Source organism: Protopterus annectens, chromosome 2.part1 (genome assembly GCF_019279795.1).
Source record: "Protopterus annectens isolate FY-2018-M chromosome 2.part1, PAN1.0, whole genome shotgun sequence".
In the NCBI taxonomy this organism is placed as follows: domain Eukaryota; kingdom Metazoa; phylum Chordata; order Ceratodontiformes; family Protopteridae; genus Protopterus; species Protopterus annectens.
The window spans coordinates 652,331,821-652,348,271 of record NC_056729.1 but is presented as its reverse complement, the minus strand read 5'-3'; the positions used below and the strand labels follow the sequence as shown (position 1 = coordinate 652,348,271).

Here is a 16,451-nt window from a genome sequence, read left to right as displayed (position 1 = left end):
GGGGGAATTTTCCCATTTTGGATGGGCTGTTTTTTCTTTAGGCAGCTTTCCCCGGTTTAAATGTCCCGGGGGGGTTTTGGCTTTGGATGTTATCCCTTTTTAGGGGAGAAAATTTGTTTGGAAATTTAACCCCCATTTTGGAATTGGGGGTTCCTGTTTTAATTTGGGGGCAATTTTTGAGCTTTCTGGGAGCACCGGGGGTTCCAACTTTTTTTTGAAAAACCCATTTTCCTTTTTGAAAGGCCCCTTTTTTTTTGGCCGGTTTTGGGCCATTTTTATAAAAATATAGGGGGTTTTCCTTTTATGGTTTTGCTACAGAATAGCTTTCCCCATTTTAAAGTTTTTTAAAGGCTGGGGCCCCCAACTACTTTGCCCTTTGGAAAAAAAGGGGTTTTTTTTTGGGTTGCCGACCATGCATCCCGGAGGTGTTCAAAAAAGGTTTTTAAGGGCTTCCAGCTTTGGGGGGCCAGGGTCAGGGCCTTAAAACCCACCCTCTTATATGTGAAGGCTTTAAGAAGTTCTTCAATGGCTTTTGTTTGGGGGGGGGGAAAATTTTAGGAGTTAGTTTATGAAATTCACCCAAAGGGATTATTTGGGGACTTTTGTCCCAGTTTGTGACAATGAATCTGAATTTTTTTTGGGGAAAGGTTGTTTCCATCTTTGTTTTGAATCCGGAATGGGCTTTCTTTTTTTTTTTTTTTTTTTTTTTTTTTTTTTTTTTTTTTTTTTTTTTTTTTATTTTATTTTTTTTAAAAAAAAAAAAAAAAAAAAAAAAAAAAAAAAAAAAAAAAAAAATTTAATTTCCAAAGCCCCTTGGGCCCCCCCCTTTTTTAAAAAACCTTTCCCCTTCAGGGGGGGGCCTTCCACCCCCTAAAAACCAAACCACCTTTTTTCCCCCCAAAAAAAAACCCTTTTTATTTTCCTTCCCCTTTTCCCCAAGGGGATTTCCAAAAGTTGGGCCCCCTAAAAAAAGAACTCCAGGAACCGTTGGGCTAGAAAGTTAGGGCTTGAGTAATGTTCCCAGTCTATATTCAGGTAGTTGAAGTCACCCAATATGATGGTGTTTGGATATACATTTATACCCTCCAGTGTCTTCAGGAAGGCTGTGTGGGGTTCCTGAGTTTGAGAGGGTGGCCTGTAGCATGCTACAATTTGTAGAGCAGTTTTGCCTATGGTTAGTTGCACCTGGATGGTTTCCGAAGCTTCGTGCATTGCCACCAACCTGGAGGTGTGGGTATCCTTTATGAATATGGATACACCCCCTCCTTTTGTGGTGTGGTCCGGGTTTTGGGGCCGGAACGCATGATATGAATATCCATTTATTAGGTTTCCATATTACTTGTTCTGCTGAACACAGGAATGTAGATCATGAGCACCACAACCTACAACAAACTCTTGGTTGTTGATGGCAAAATCACAATGTTGAGCACCAACTCAACACTGACGAGGTTGATGTTGATGAGGGTGCTGACATAGAAGGTACCAGCAGCGCAACCAGCTGACACACTTCTGGCACTACAAAAAGGTCCAGGGTAGCAAATAATGAAGTAGTGGAAACATGTCCTTCTCTACCTGCCTGAAAACAAAGGGGGAAAAAGGACACCAAGCTCTATGTTGGCCTTTATTAAAGCCCTCATCATTATCTGCTCCAAATCCACATGTAGAAGGGGGCTCTCAACTGAACTGGTTGACATGTCCAAAAATGGCCAACTCTCTGATACCTGGAAAGATCCCACTCTGAGGAAAAGCAACCAAGTCTTCTGATGGAGGGTCCAGTGTTAACTGAAACTTCAGCACAAGGAATTATTGTAGGGTAAACTTGTAGTTCCTCAGGGGGTTAAATTGATTTGAACAGATGAAATTCCCTCCTGGCAATCTTATAAGAAGAGGGTTTGTCCAATTACTTATGTTTGGATTCCTCGGGATGTCTCTTCTACTTTTTAATTCAGCCCTTGCTATCTTCCTTCAGTCCTTCCACACTACAGCCACCTTTCAAAACTTATTTTCCTTCTTGCAGCATCCAGTGCCCTAAAACTTTATATGCATCTCACAATCAACACTTACCAATGATCCATTCCCAGGAAAACAACAAACAGTTCGCATGTATCCTGGCAGGAGGTTTGTGCCCACACTTTGAGCACTTGAACTCCAAGGCCTTATGCATCCTCAGTAACTAGAAAAGCTGCCAACAAACTAAAGCAAAGTATAAAATAGTCTGAAGAGAATTTTAGCATAAAGGTGATAGATAAGCAGCAAATCCTGTAATGTCAGCTGATTTAAGCAAAGCTCTATAAAAATCAGCAACTTAACTAAAATGAGGCAAAAAAGTGAATAGCAGCTATCAAAATTCCCTTCACAAAACAAAGAGGAGGAGCATTTTAGCGTTTAGTGTTAAGGTGATAGGCAGCAAGTACTGTAATAATTTTAAATGACTTAAAAAGATAGTAAGTGCAGTAACTAGATAAAAAGAGGCAAAAAGTGAAAAACACCTATCAAAAATCCATTTGCAAAACCAACAAGATCAAATGGACAGTGAAAAGGGATCAGCAGCCTAGCTACTGTAAGGTAGAAGAGAAGGTCTAACAGCTTTTTTTCAATAAAACCTTTTACAGTAATTTAGGGAAAATGACAAAAGAATACAACTAATTACTCAATAATAGAATAAAAAGGGGTACTTGTTCAGAACAAACAAGAAAAATGTGATGAAGCTGAGGCCTTCAAAATCTCTGAAAGCAGCAAACAAGATCTGTAGAAGCAAGGAGCACTATTGGAGACAGGGAAGGAGCTTGAGCTATGGAAACTCTCATGCAACCAACTCTGTACTGCCTGTTGTGACAATTCCTGCTTATTGAAGTGGACATACTAGATTCTGTAGGGTGTACTTCTATATAAGAGACTTTAAAATGCTATGGCATACAATCACAGTCTTTTTTTTAATTGAAATTCAGGATGCAGCTGCTGCCTTGCCACTGATGCCAGAAACAACAGTCTAACGGTCTTCGAGCTTCTATAGGTAAGTTTCATTATCACAGTATCTCTCTCCAAAATCTCATATGTTTAACCATTCTGAAGATAGACTCACTGATAGTGGGAGTAAAACTAGCTAGAAAACCTGCAATTTTGGGGCAATCCTCATAAAAAAAAAGATTAAGATGTTAAATTGAAATTCAAATGTGATGCTACTTTGACATTTCATATCCCTCTGTCCACCCTCTCAACAAAGGGGATAAAAGATTCATGACAACAGTTCCCATAGAAAACTACCTGAAACTTCCAGTCTGTATAGGACTGTACTCATTTTGTAAGTATGAGAGTTTAGAAAGGGACTAAGAAAAGAAGCATGTCTTTATTTGCTGCATTTAGCACACCTCTGCAAATATATGAAAGAAACAACATAATCAGGTCTTAAAAAACTGAAGCCACAAAAAGCAACAAAACAGACAAAAGAGATTACTTTAGGCTTTATTTACAATAAACAGTATAATTAAACACTGCATAAAGCCAATAACAGAACAGCAAAAGCAATATTAGTTAATATGACAACCTGACTTAAATCACATTCCTAAGTCATTTCTCTTCTGCCAAGACTCCAATCTCACAAACAGAAAACAAAGATGAAATGAATACTATTTTCCTAACCCTTGTTATCTCCTCACTCACCCAAGCCCACAAATTCTTTCTCTGGTTATTTAAGAGCTGGGAGCACTAAAAAGGAAATTTAAACTAAGCAAGTTAAACTTTACTATGTCACAAAACTGCTTTCATTCTGCATTCCAAGAACCAAGTTTTTCAATTTTAACACACCATGTTCATTCTCCTTTAATATGAAATTTAAGGGCATCTACAAAACAACAATCATGGATTTACGGAGTTTGCTTCTTGACTACTAGGCATCTCTGTAATTTGTAATATTAAGCTGTTCATTTTCATTTTATAAGGATCCACCTACTCACAGAAAAAACTAAGTCAAAGGAAAAAAAGAACTAGATGCTTCCCTGTATACACCCTCTTTAAAAGCACAATGGTCAGTAAAGTGACAACTGCCTTATTTTGACAATCATGAAAATAACTGGAAGCAGGGCCTCTCCTCTGTGCTTTTCAACAATAGAAGTGATACAATTAGATTGGTAGAAGTGGAAGGTTTTGGGGATATATCCTAAAATACATTTCATGACTGTACTAAATTACATTTCACTGCCTCATTTGCCATTCTGAGTAATAAATCAGAAACATGCTGAAAAACTGTTCAGATTTGTCCAGCTACTGGCCTCTTCCTCACTTTTTGAAATGCCCTCAAACTGGGATTCACATGACAAAGAATACAGTCATTATTTTATTATACCTACCACTACCCTGAAATTGCATAAGCTAAGAAGTTCACATTACATATCACCGCAAGACATACCTGCAGACTTTATTTTTTGTTAATTCTGTTTGCAATGGGATCTGGGACCTCTCCCTTAACCCTATCCTCCCTCAGACCTGAGGCATTCAATGGGGGAGCAAAGCCTCCTTTACAAGTGGAATTAATGGAACAGGACAATCCTATTTTCAAAATGGCTTGGGTGACAGTAGATGCAGTAAATTAAACCAAAAACACTCACTATGTTTGTAATCAGACCTCAACCTGTCCAAAAGATACATTTATCATGAGAAAAGCACTCTCCAACCAAATTAATTTCTGTGCATTTACTAAATTACTTAGAGACTCAATACTCACAGCAATGTTTAACACTAGCAAATGCCTTCATTTCATTCACCTTAACAGTTCTTCCTGTTCATATGTGTAAACAGTATTTTTAAAGTGTACATGTGGCTCAAAAATGGTACAATTTACAACATACACCAGCATTAAACAAAAGTGGCAGTTTAGCTCATCTCAGAAAATAGTGAAGTCAAATCCTGCTTTTACAACTTCATCTCATCCAAGACAAAATTAGTACACATTATCTACAAACTTGGGGGTGTGGATCAGAACAGCTCCTGAACTATCTTACCAGAGACAGCACAACAGAATCCCTTCAATGCTCCCATCAAGAAATCATGGAAGATAAGACTGCAAAATGACAAAGAGGCCTTTAATAATATACACAGGCCAACAAGCTAGACAGCACAAAATATAGATTTGTTTTGGTTATATTTGGGCTCTAAAACATTTTTTTCCCAGTGGAAACTTGCACATCTCTCACAGTGCATAGAAAATGGGAAGTCTGCAACACAGCATTGTTATGGTGGGGCAAATGAGGTGTATGCCCCAGAAGCAAGTTACTATTGGGTGTGACTGGCACTGTAGGAGAGAAGCCAGTTGGTCTCTGCAGTCACAATCTCAAACGCACCTGTTTAAATGCCATTTCTTTACTTAGTGGTGTGATTTATGTTAATGGGATGCGACTGTTGATTGGTCCATGCAATTGTAAGCAGTATGCGTAATCCACTTAAGCAGTCACAACTGAAATCATGACTTCAAAAAATGCTTGCAGTGTGTGTGTGGTGTTTGTTGGTTAGCAGCAATGATAGTTTTGTCCATAAGACTTTTTGTCCTCAGTTCTGGAGAACTTATTTTGGCCTTCATCTGATGATTTGGGGGTGGGGAGAGCAGCAACTAGGGCACTGCCCATGGCACCAATTGACCTAGCTGTAGCTGTGGTTTACAAACATGTTTGTACATGGTTCTTGTGTTATTATTTGTGATTGCTTCCTATATGTATCTGCTGTAGTTTTTTTTTTCTATTTGTTTTCACTGATTTTGCTAAGATAAGACTGATTAATTTGGAACTCTGTATTTCACCTTGAGAATTAACACGTCTCCAATCCTTTTGCTGTAGAAGATGATTAAAATGCATGGCAAGCATTATGATCCTTTAACCTTACTGTGACGTATATTTAAAAAAAAAAACACTCATGGATAAAGTGGAGAATGCTAAGCATGTGACTCCTGCTCACTTCCAAGTTGGCAGAAAAAATTTTCCTATTATTGAGGGGGTGGTATTTACTGAAGCAAATAAGTCACTCATGCAAATAAAACATCAAACTATTTCCTCTGCTGGCAAAAGGTCTCTCTCCCTTTTACATCACCTAAATTTCACAAGAGACTAGGAGGGTTTACTTCTGAACTAACAGTAAAAATAATCAAAGCATGAAACCACGGACAGGATGAAAATTAGTTTCTAGCTGATATCCTTTGAAGAAATAAGAAAGGTACATGAACTTGAGTCACTGCAAGACCGCTACCTTTCTGAGTTGATGGGAAGGAAGTTACAAACCCTCTTCTCTGCATTACAACATAAAATGAGCAAAAAGCCTTCATACTGCTTGGTAATCTTCATCTGCCAAGAAGGATGAAGCCTGAGGCAAAACACTGCAATGTTCAGCATGCCAACCTAGAGCTTGCCTGCTTATTTACTTATTTAACAGTCTGACAGCCCAAAACTCTACAGTGAATCTAACTAACTAGTGAAACATTCCAGTTACTTGTATCAACCTGGTATTCAACATACTTAAAGTATATTCTTTAAATGGGAAGCCTGTCCTTGGCTGTGATAAGGAACATTTTAAGCAGAAACCGTGACCTCAACCAGTCTACATATTAATGGTTGTAACCACAAGGTTATCTTAAGACAACAGCAATCTTAAGGTTCTGCTTGGCATACTTCCTGCAGCATGACAAATGACATCTATCCAGTCACACTTTGGGTGTTGAGGAGCACACAACTTGCATTAGTGTAGGAGCAATATGGCAAAGACAATGCTGGCGGATTCAAGTTGAAAGAAACAGCAGTGACTTCAGGTAACTAAAGCATTATTAGACGTTTCCGGTCTAATGATGTTTGCTATCATCATAAACATGAAAACAGACTGCCTTCACCTTAGTTAACTAAGTTCTGAGAGTTCTATGTATATAGCAATTTAGATGTCCCTGAGTTGAGTGAGCAATAAACTCATCTGTCAGCTGGGTTGCTCAAGGAATGCTCCAGTATTCTAAAATTTTCTATGACTTGCACTACTGAACTTGCTAGTTGTGTGTGATGGTGAAAAATGGTAACAACATTCATGACATGTTAGTGAATTAAGGAACGTTAAGCAGGTAAAACAACTGGACTACTTACAGGGTACACACATACAGTAATAAAATAACACAATCTTGAGAAGTAGAGCACAGACGGTAGCAACAGAAAATAAACCAAAAATACTGATCTTGTCAATGCCACATATAGGAAAAATGTAAACACAACTTAAATTCAATCACTATGGGGAAAACTCAAAAAGACTGCTGCTCCAGAGTGCCTTTTTTCATTTGCTGACTGGAAGAGTCCTGTACTGCAAAATTCTGCTCATTTACTTAAAAGTAATCTAGAATAATTTCACACATGCATCTCTGGGTCTGTTTCACATTATTGAATACCTCTTCAAAGTACCCACAAATGCTTCAGATCATGTTTTTTTTTCCAACAGAAAAGGCATTCTGGTCTTTTGATTAGTCGTCTAATATATTTGCTAACATTGTACTCTGACTTAAAGTTACTGTGATTTGATGTGCCTTTATTGGCTTTCTTCTGGCTGCTTCCAAATTCAGTCAGGTTACACATGGAGTATAACCAAAACAAGAACCTCTGTTCCAGTCAGACCAAGTCAGCCAAGATGATACTCCATCCAAATGAACAGTGTAGGAAACATTTCTTAGTCAAGGTACCTAGAGAGAAAGGCTAGGAAGGCTTTTACAGCTGAACACATTCACAATTTCTAAAATACTTTTGCCAGAAATGCTGTCATTTAGCCACACTATTACAGGTTTATCTGCATGTTAAAGCATGCTACCTTGTCATTTTTCTTTAACTACTAAATATTGAAGAGCTGTTCATTATTTATAAGTTCTGACATCATCAATAAGATGAAGCCAATTTGTGAAGTGCAAATTAGTTGTAACCTCATTTTCTTACCTTCCAACCATCTCCCCAAAATCTCTGACACAGATGTAATCTGTTATCATCATTAACATGATTTGCATAATTTCTTAATCGCCACTGTTTCTGAAAATACTACAGTAATGAATTTACTTCAAAAAAACAATACATTCTGAAAAAATGCTGAGATTCTGTGAACAAACCTGAGACATAGCAGTCATGTTTTTGGGAATGTTACTTTCAAGCAAGGAGAATGGGAACTTGAAAAACTGTGTATATAGATAAATATGGGAATGTCCAGCTATGTGGTTTCACTTTAACTGTATGTGTGTGTTATGGATGACACAAGCCCTTTACATTTCAGTGCACTGTTTTTTTAATGAACAATGTATGCCTGAAGATGAATGCTATTTTCACAATGCAAAGGATCTCACTCTACTCGCCTCATAACGACTGTCCCAGCAGCCCTTTTAAGACCTCACTTCAAATCACTAATTCTGAGTTGCTACCCCGCACTTTTGTCTTCTACAACATGCATGTACTTGCTTATATTAGACTACCAGTTCAGTTAACAGTAAAGAGCCAGCAAGTACAAAGACCATGATCTGCCCCCCCTGGAAACAAGCCAATACATTCTTGAAAATGAAATGAAACCGATGTTCCACTCCAAGACCCGCATCAACAAAAGGCTTACGCATCCTGAGGGGGAAGTTTTCACTGCTACACTGACAATGACTGGGTCAACTCCAGGAGATAGTGACATATGAATATGGCTTCCAAACAAGTGAGCTCTACAAAAGCCCCATGTAACATTAGATCCACCAGCTCTACTTATCACTTCTAGAACTTCACCTCATGCTTACCAAAATGCACTACTACATCACTTTGTAATCCCACGCCAGGACTCTGACAGTCACTGCAACACTTCTGTCAAACTGGAACCGCTACCATCAGGAAGCCTTGCATCAGTGTGAGACATAAGTCTATATGCAATAACATTGCTTTTTTCCCCCAAACTTGTCTGGCAACCTTAAAAGTGTTTTATAAAACTTGTTAAGCACAACACCTCGAAAATGCATAAAAACATTCTTAAAACAAATGTTACCTCATACAAAAAAAGATGCTTCCACACTGGAACACACAGCTTCATCTTTGGGGGTGAACATATTTTAAAGAATCCCATCATAACAGACCTGAATCTAAGCCGCACCATTTATTTATATGCACATTTGAAACTACAAATTGATTTTATGGGCATTTCTGTAAGTTACTTCTAGTATCTTCTTGTAGACAGAAAGACACCATTTACAAATGTGAAGCTGACAGAATGTGTAAAGGATTTTGCCATCTGCACATCTTGTTTAACAGTACTGCTGCTCGCAATACTAACTATGATACATAGACTACCTTGGCTTCAATGTCTGCCAAGACAGAATAATGTTGTCTAGGAATCATGACTTCCACCTCTGTGTTGCAATGAAATATGCAAACCAGGAGCAAGCATTGCAAATGCCATATCCAGCTGTTCAAAATAAATTAATATCCAGAATGCTACATAAATGACGTATTGAGTAAGCCACTAACTTCTACATTTTATAGACCAGTTATTAACGGATCCAGCTGGAATTTTAGGGGAAACAAAGGTTTTGGTAATACATTACCAACCTAAAATTACATATCTGCCTTATGACACTGACTGACTGGATAGGCTTCAGATCCTCATGATTCTAAATAACAAAGTCAATATCACAGAAAAAAAAAATGAGTGTTTATACAGTTACAGTGTAAACAACCACTATTCTTTCTGCTGGAAATTAAACTTGTTTCATGAGTGCCTCTACAAAAACAAAAAAAAAAATGCTCAAAGTATCAAACTCAGTAGTCTAACAAGGAGGTCAGATCAGAAACAAATGCAACAAAACAATTCCCTCTGGAATGCTATCAGCAATGATGCTGCTTCCATTTAAATCACAAAATGACTAATACAACTTTAGTGTACTAAAAGGTTCAACCGCATTCTGTTCCAAGCACAGATGTTGCAGGCAGTATACCATACCACAAATCAGTGTGGCCATACTTACTGATGAGCAGCAGAAAAAAAAAATTGCTGTGCAATAATCGGTGCAAAGCAACACGTACTCTACTGGCTAGAAAAAGGCAGAAAACCTCTATAAACGTTACACTGCAGCTGAAACAAATGCTGCTGAACTATTTATTCAGTTTTTGTTAGTACAATTTTGTTAAACATTTAATGGAAAGTCAGTCTGTTACGTCTGAGCAGGATGTGCTAAGCAACAGTACAAGTAGATATTCCTGATACTAAATCAGATCTACTGGGTATTTATAGACAAAACAGCAGTGCAACAGAAAAAGGTAAATTAAAGATTAAGTGTTGTCCTGCTGTAAATCACGAAAGCCAAAGCAGGGTTGACATTTTATAATCATGTTAAGTGGGTTGGTATATGTATAATGGCATTCAACAGGAGTTGCTCTCTTCTGTTTTCCCTATACATTTTTTCACCTCACCTGTTACCTAGTTTTGTTAGTGCATTTGGCAGTTTCTCATTTGACTAAAGCATCAGTTGCTTCTCATCACTTTCTACAACCTTTGTGACTACCTATGGTATATAGTGGTCACTCTCAGTAGTACGGAAGCAATACTGGGAATAATCTGAAACAACAGGTATATTATTTCTGAATATGTCTCATGGTATAGCATGGCACAAAACTAATGATGAACATCCTTTCATAACTAGGGTATTTCTACCCCAGAGCTCCACTGCTGATACACTAGCAGTAAAACTTCTCTTTGCGGTTTCTATTTTATGAGTCAGCTGTGCAGGTTAATGAAATATTCTACCTTCTGAGATCCTAGGACCACTTCAGGAACATAATTTTCTCAGATGGAGCTGTGTGTTTAAATAAGTGAGAAACAAGGGGAAAAAAGGGAAAGAAAATATTCCCATTCACAACTGAGCATAAACAACATTAACAGTCACATGGAAATGGCATTGTGAACATTAAAAAAAAATAAAAACTTCATCTGACCATTTTATCATTTGAACTCTGCCAACTATACAACACAAATATAGACACATAGGAAAAGAAAGAACAAGTGAGCCATTACATCATTAAGTCTGGAAACAGGAACTTAAAAGAACAAAATATATGACAGATGATAAAAATGCTGAGAAGTTAAACATAAAATATTTACAGTGAACATCACAGGAAAACAATAATCACAGGCATTCTGCTCTTTACCAGAACTTTCATGTGTGACTAGTTTGTTTCAAAAGAACCAAGATTTCTCAATATATCAGGAACAGCAACAACTCTACTGCAGTTGCTGTTGCCTATTTCATATATAATTATAATAACTCAAGAAATTATCTACAAGAAAGGACAGAGTACTCCCTCCCCCCAAAAATTATTGCTTCTTATGTAAAATGTTAAGTGTTGCTGCTCTGCCTCCAACCAAAAATCTCCCTTCCCTGAAATGTACAAAATGTTAGCCTTTTCTTTCAGAAAGGCTTGCTTCATTCACTTGCACTTATATAATATATATATATATATATTTATATATGTATCTATAATTTTTAACAGCTTATTGTTATAAACAAATGCAGTAATTTATCTGAAGTCATTGTTTTGTTAAAAAAAAAATCAAGAGACTCACAGCGGCTAGTAAAAAGATGATTGTCCACACAAGCAAACTGGAAAAGGCCCAATTTAAGGGCAGACCCATTGTCTCATTTTACTTTATGGAGACTAAAAGTTCTTGTCTCCAGTTAGTATTCGATTTCCTCAAACATCCTTACTTTGTTCGACTTCTGGACGGGGAATAGTTTCCCATCATCCATCATGTCCTTCCATAAAGCTCATTGTTGGCATGTCAGCAACAGAACCAGCTGTAACTGAAAGCTTTCCTGGCCTGTTGTAAGGGCACAGTTAGATGGAGTCCATCTTCAGGCAAAAACCAGGGACTCGCCAAAATAAGCAGCACAGGCAAGATCAAATGAACAATGTATGAAAAAAGTCTGAATTGTCACTGGAATCAATTCATGGTGCCTTCACAGAAGAGCAGTTTTCTCCTTTACAGCTCACCAACAATGAACCAGAAGCACAAAGCAATTTGGAGAATCAAATTCACAGAAAACAGACACACATCTTTTTATGAATCCGGAATTTCATATATAAAATATAGTGTGTGTTCTGATTGTGATGACTTGAACAGTAATAGTACTCAAATCTATGGTGCTCTTCAGTTACTCAGTTAGCAGTTGCTGCAACAAACTCTTCTGCTGTGACTGGGGAGTTGGGGGACGTGGTGTGGTCTTCTGTGATCCGACTGAAGAGGGCTGGTTCAGATAGGAGTCCCCACCAACCAGATTCACTGTACACTGGACATCAGCAAACACCTGGACTTGCTGCACCTACAAGATAGAGGAAATGGGGGTACTTTAAAAGGTAAATTACAACAATGCAATAACTCCACTCACTCCACCTAAGCACAAAGGTGAAACATTTCTTAAGTTTTACTATACACATTACCAAGATCGGCATAACCATCAAGTGTATTAAGATTGAAAGATTAATTTTCCTAGCCTCACAGTAAACTAATACATGTGACACTCAAAACAAGAATACATGGATATCCATTACAGAAACATCAGAAAGGCACTACAAATTAAAGAAAGTCCAAACAAGACTCCTTCTAGCCATTTGAAAGGAACATGCAGCACAAACTATGGTTTGTTACACAAAATCTCACCCGTAAGAGTGATATGTTGAAATACACCATGTTTGAGGTACCACAAGCATTAGTAGGAAAATAAATTCTGGGTGAATAAAGCTAAAGATGCTTGTCACTGTAAGTAACATCTTCTGTACTATCTGTATCATACACCTTAAGAGATCACATAAAAGTATGTTAACATACTTTAGCTTGTTTAAGTTAACAGCACATTGATCATGTATGTGCTCTGGCAAAAATGCTGCAGTTAACTGAACAGTGTGTGTGTGTCCATATGAGTTGTGGGGGATCACATATGAGAGCATCATGTTCTTTTTGACTATTTTTAGTTGACCTGTGACTCATCTGACGCTTTCCCGATTCTTGATCACCAAATGTTAACTTAATGTGAGAAAGTTTTGAGTGGGGTTTTGGGATTTTCCCTTTTCACACTGTTTCATGACCTTGGAGTTGTACATTTAAGTAGTGGGGGTGGGGGCACAGTCCCCACATGGGGAGTGCTGGGGGACTTACCCATATGAAGACAAAAATTATTTATATATATATAGTTAAATGCGTCCTGGGAAGTGAGTTTGACATTCATTCAGTGATGGTGTTTTTTGACTACTGGATATAGAACTCATGAGAAATGTACACATTTGACAATGGAGGTCTAAAGATACGAGTTTTGACTGTCACAAGTTATACACAAGCTCAATTCCCCTATAGTGCTAGATATGTATATTTCTAACCTAATCCCCTCATATTTCTGACATAGATTTCTTCATTTTTATTTTACTATTCCATTAGAATTTGCAGTAGTTATGTAATTAATACTATGTGGTTCTGAGCTAGACTTTGTTGCCGCTGCAATGAACACCATTTGGCCATACCCTTTTATGCAGGACCTCAAGATATAGCAATATGGGTTATTTTAGTGAAATATTTTCTTTTTCTTTTCTTTTATTAAACAAGAGACATCTTTATTAAAATATCACTTATGACATAGGCAATCACATTTATTATATACATGAAAATAAACCATACCAACATAATTTTAGTTGCAAACATTACATATCACTTACAATCTATCCAGTCACTGCCAGTCAAGCATTACAGAGCTCATTCAAATCCTGCCTTCTTTTAAACCCCATTCCCTGTCTGCATGTATTGTTACCACAATTTCCATTTTTCTGTACAATTTGCTCCTACACTTTTCTAAAGATCCCATTCCAGTTGTTTTCTCCCTGTTACTATATTCACTACTTCTAGTACAGTTGGTTTAGACTTTGATTTCCATTCCCTAGTAATTGCTTTTTTGCAGTCATCATAATTAGACTCAGCAAGGCCTTACTATGTCTAGGCAATTAAATTCAGATTTTGTATCACAGCCCAAAAAAAACCCCCACCTCCTTAGTCATATCAATTTGCTCACCCAGTATTCCTGATACAGTAGACTGCAGGGAATTTTTAAAATCTACCAACTCATTATACTCCCAGAAAATATGTTCCCAGTGACCTCTTTCGTCCCCATCACTCCTCCAACATTTGGTATCTGCCTGAGGAAAACTTCTTTGGAGTCTACTTGGGGTATAAAAATACCTATGTAAATACTTCCAAACAAGGTTGTTTATATGGGGGAATATATATATATATATATATATATATATATATATATATATATATATATATATATATATTATCCCTCCCACGGTTTCTTTGCGAATTGTTTATCCAATCTTTCTTCCTAATCCCATCTAACCTCCTCAAATGATTCTTATAGTTATTGTGCAATATTCTGTATGCACTACTAATTATTCCTTTTAACAGCAGCTTATTTTCTAGATTCTACTAAAAACTCTACCAGTGCTGGCCTTTGCTTAGGATACCCCTATTTATTTCTTGTTGACTGTACTCTGATATCAATCCTTGACAGGGAACGAAATCTCTAGCCTGCAGTCCAAATAAATTCTTGGCCTCTTCCCATTCTATTGCCTTTCCCCCCTCTAATTATTTGCTACCAATAACTTGTTTTTTTTTTACCAGATTTCTCCAAAACATTCCAACCCCCCCTTGCCTATTGTCGGTATCCCTAATTGCAGTCATCCTTATCAGAATATCCTTTCTCCATTCTCGTCTTGGCTGGCTTAGTTCTTAGAATACTTCCTACTACTTTATGAGTATAATATGCTGGATAGTTATTGCTATTCTGAAGGATCTGCATCCAAATTCCCAGTCTCTGTCTCTTGATCCTCCCCCATTTCATCATCATCCCATTACACTTTGAATTACAGGTTTCTGCTTGTGCTATGTATAGGAGCCTTAACTGTGTAGCTCTGAAATACCCCCTTCAAACTGGGTAATCCCAGAGCGCCTTTGTTCAATTGGAAGAATCAGTTTATCCCATTTGACTCTTGCAAGATAAAATCCTTCAGCTCTATTAATTGCTAAACACAACTTCTTCTCTGGTTGATAAAAATATACCTGACCCATGTATAAAACTAAAGAGACTAAACATTTTAACTGCTTGTATCTTTGTTAGCCATATCCATATAACAGAGCTTCCAATTTCTCAGATTTTCTATTATCTTTTGTTTAGTCTCTTCCCACATATCCTTAACTGCCATACCAGAATCCTTTTAATCCATACTCCAAAGTATTTCATTTTATCATGTCCCCATAAATATGGATAATGCTGAGCCATTTTTGAGAGAGTACATAATTTACAGCTACTGCCTTGTTCTACCTTCATTAATTTTGTATCCCGAAAAGATCTGAAACTGCCTCCAAGTGAAATGTCCTTTTCTAGCTTTATCAGGTATAAAATATTACCATCTTTTCTTAACTACCATAAAAATTATATCCTTGAATTTCTTAGTCTCTTTTTTCTTTGCCAATGGTTCAAAATATAGTGCAAATAAAGGGGAAAGAGGATACCCCTGCATCGCTCCTCTGCTCAAACAGAAATTATCAGAGAGGCACCCACCCATTTTAATTTTCACCCCCCCCCCCAATCCTTCATACATCCTCCTAATCAACCTTATAATTTTATCAGGGACATTCAGCTTCCCTCTGGATCATCAATGTTCTGTTAATGTTGTCAAATGTTTGCCTTCCCCTCCACAAAACCACACTGATCCAGGTCTGATCATCTTTGCCACTCTTTTAGCCTTTACAGACAAGACACTTTTCAATCATGGTTTAGGGTTGAAATGGGCCTGTATGAAACTGGATCTGATTGATCTTTACCTTTTTAGGTATTACAGCCTTCACTGCTTTCTTCCAGGATTTTGGTGTTTCTCCTCCTCTTAAGATACTGTTAAATCCTTCCAGATATTTATCAGTTTTTCCTCTCCTAGCTATCAAACTTCCACAGGAATACCATCTATTTCTGGGGACTTTCCTGTAGACTGGTTAAACATAACCATTTTTATCTCATCTCCTCCTATCCTATTAGCAATTGTGCCTGATCTACTTCTAACCTTGGCATACTTAATTCTTCCATAAACATTTCCATTTGTAGCTTTTCTTGATCTCCATGTTTCTCTGCTTTATAAAGACTTTCATAAAATTTCTGAAAGATTTCTAGTACCTCTACAGGATATCTTATTATCTTTGTTACAGACTCCCCAAGTTTGGCAACAACCCTTTCTACTTTCTGTTGCCCGAGTCGTTACCCTAACAATTTTTGTGCTCTAGTGTCATCAAAAAGGAGTTGCTTAACAGCAATCTTTCTAAACTCATGCATATTATTGAGGTAATCCTTTATTTTTTGCTTAGCATTCTGCAGTTGTTCCTCTTCTAGTTCTGAGAGATTC

The 16,451-nt window shown here is 37.4% G+C and overlaps 1 protein-coding gene across 4 annotated transcripts in view; it reads right to left on the bottom strand.

The window, feature by feature from the left end:
• Window positions 1-3,446: 3,446 nt before the first annotated feature.
• Window positions 3,447-16,451, bottom strand: part of NCOA1 (nuclear receptor coactivator 1) — a 1,171,950-nt gene continuing 1,158,945 nt past the window's right edge. For all 4 annotated transcript variants that reach the window (XM_044062390.1, XM_044062389.1, XM_044062386.1 and 1 more), the window contains exon 20: window positions 3,447-12,334. In XM_044062390.1, coding sequence (XP_043918325.1) covers window positions 12,167-12,334 — 168 coding nt within the window. In that variant the 3' untranslated portion in view covers window positions 3,447-12,166. The remainder of the gene's footprint in view (window positions 12,335-16,451) is intronic.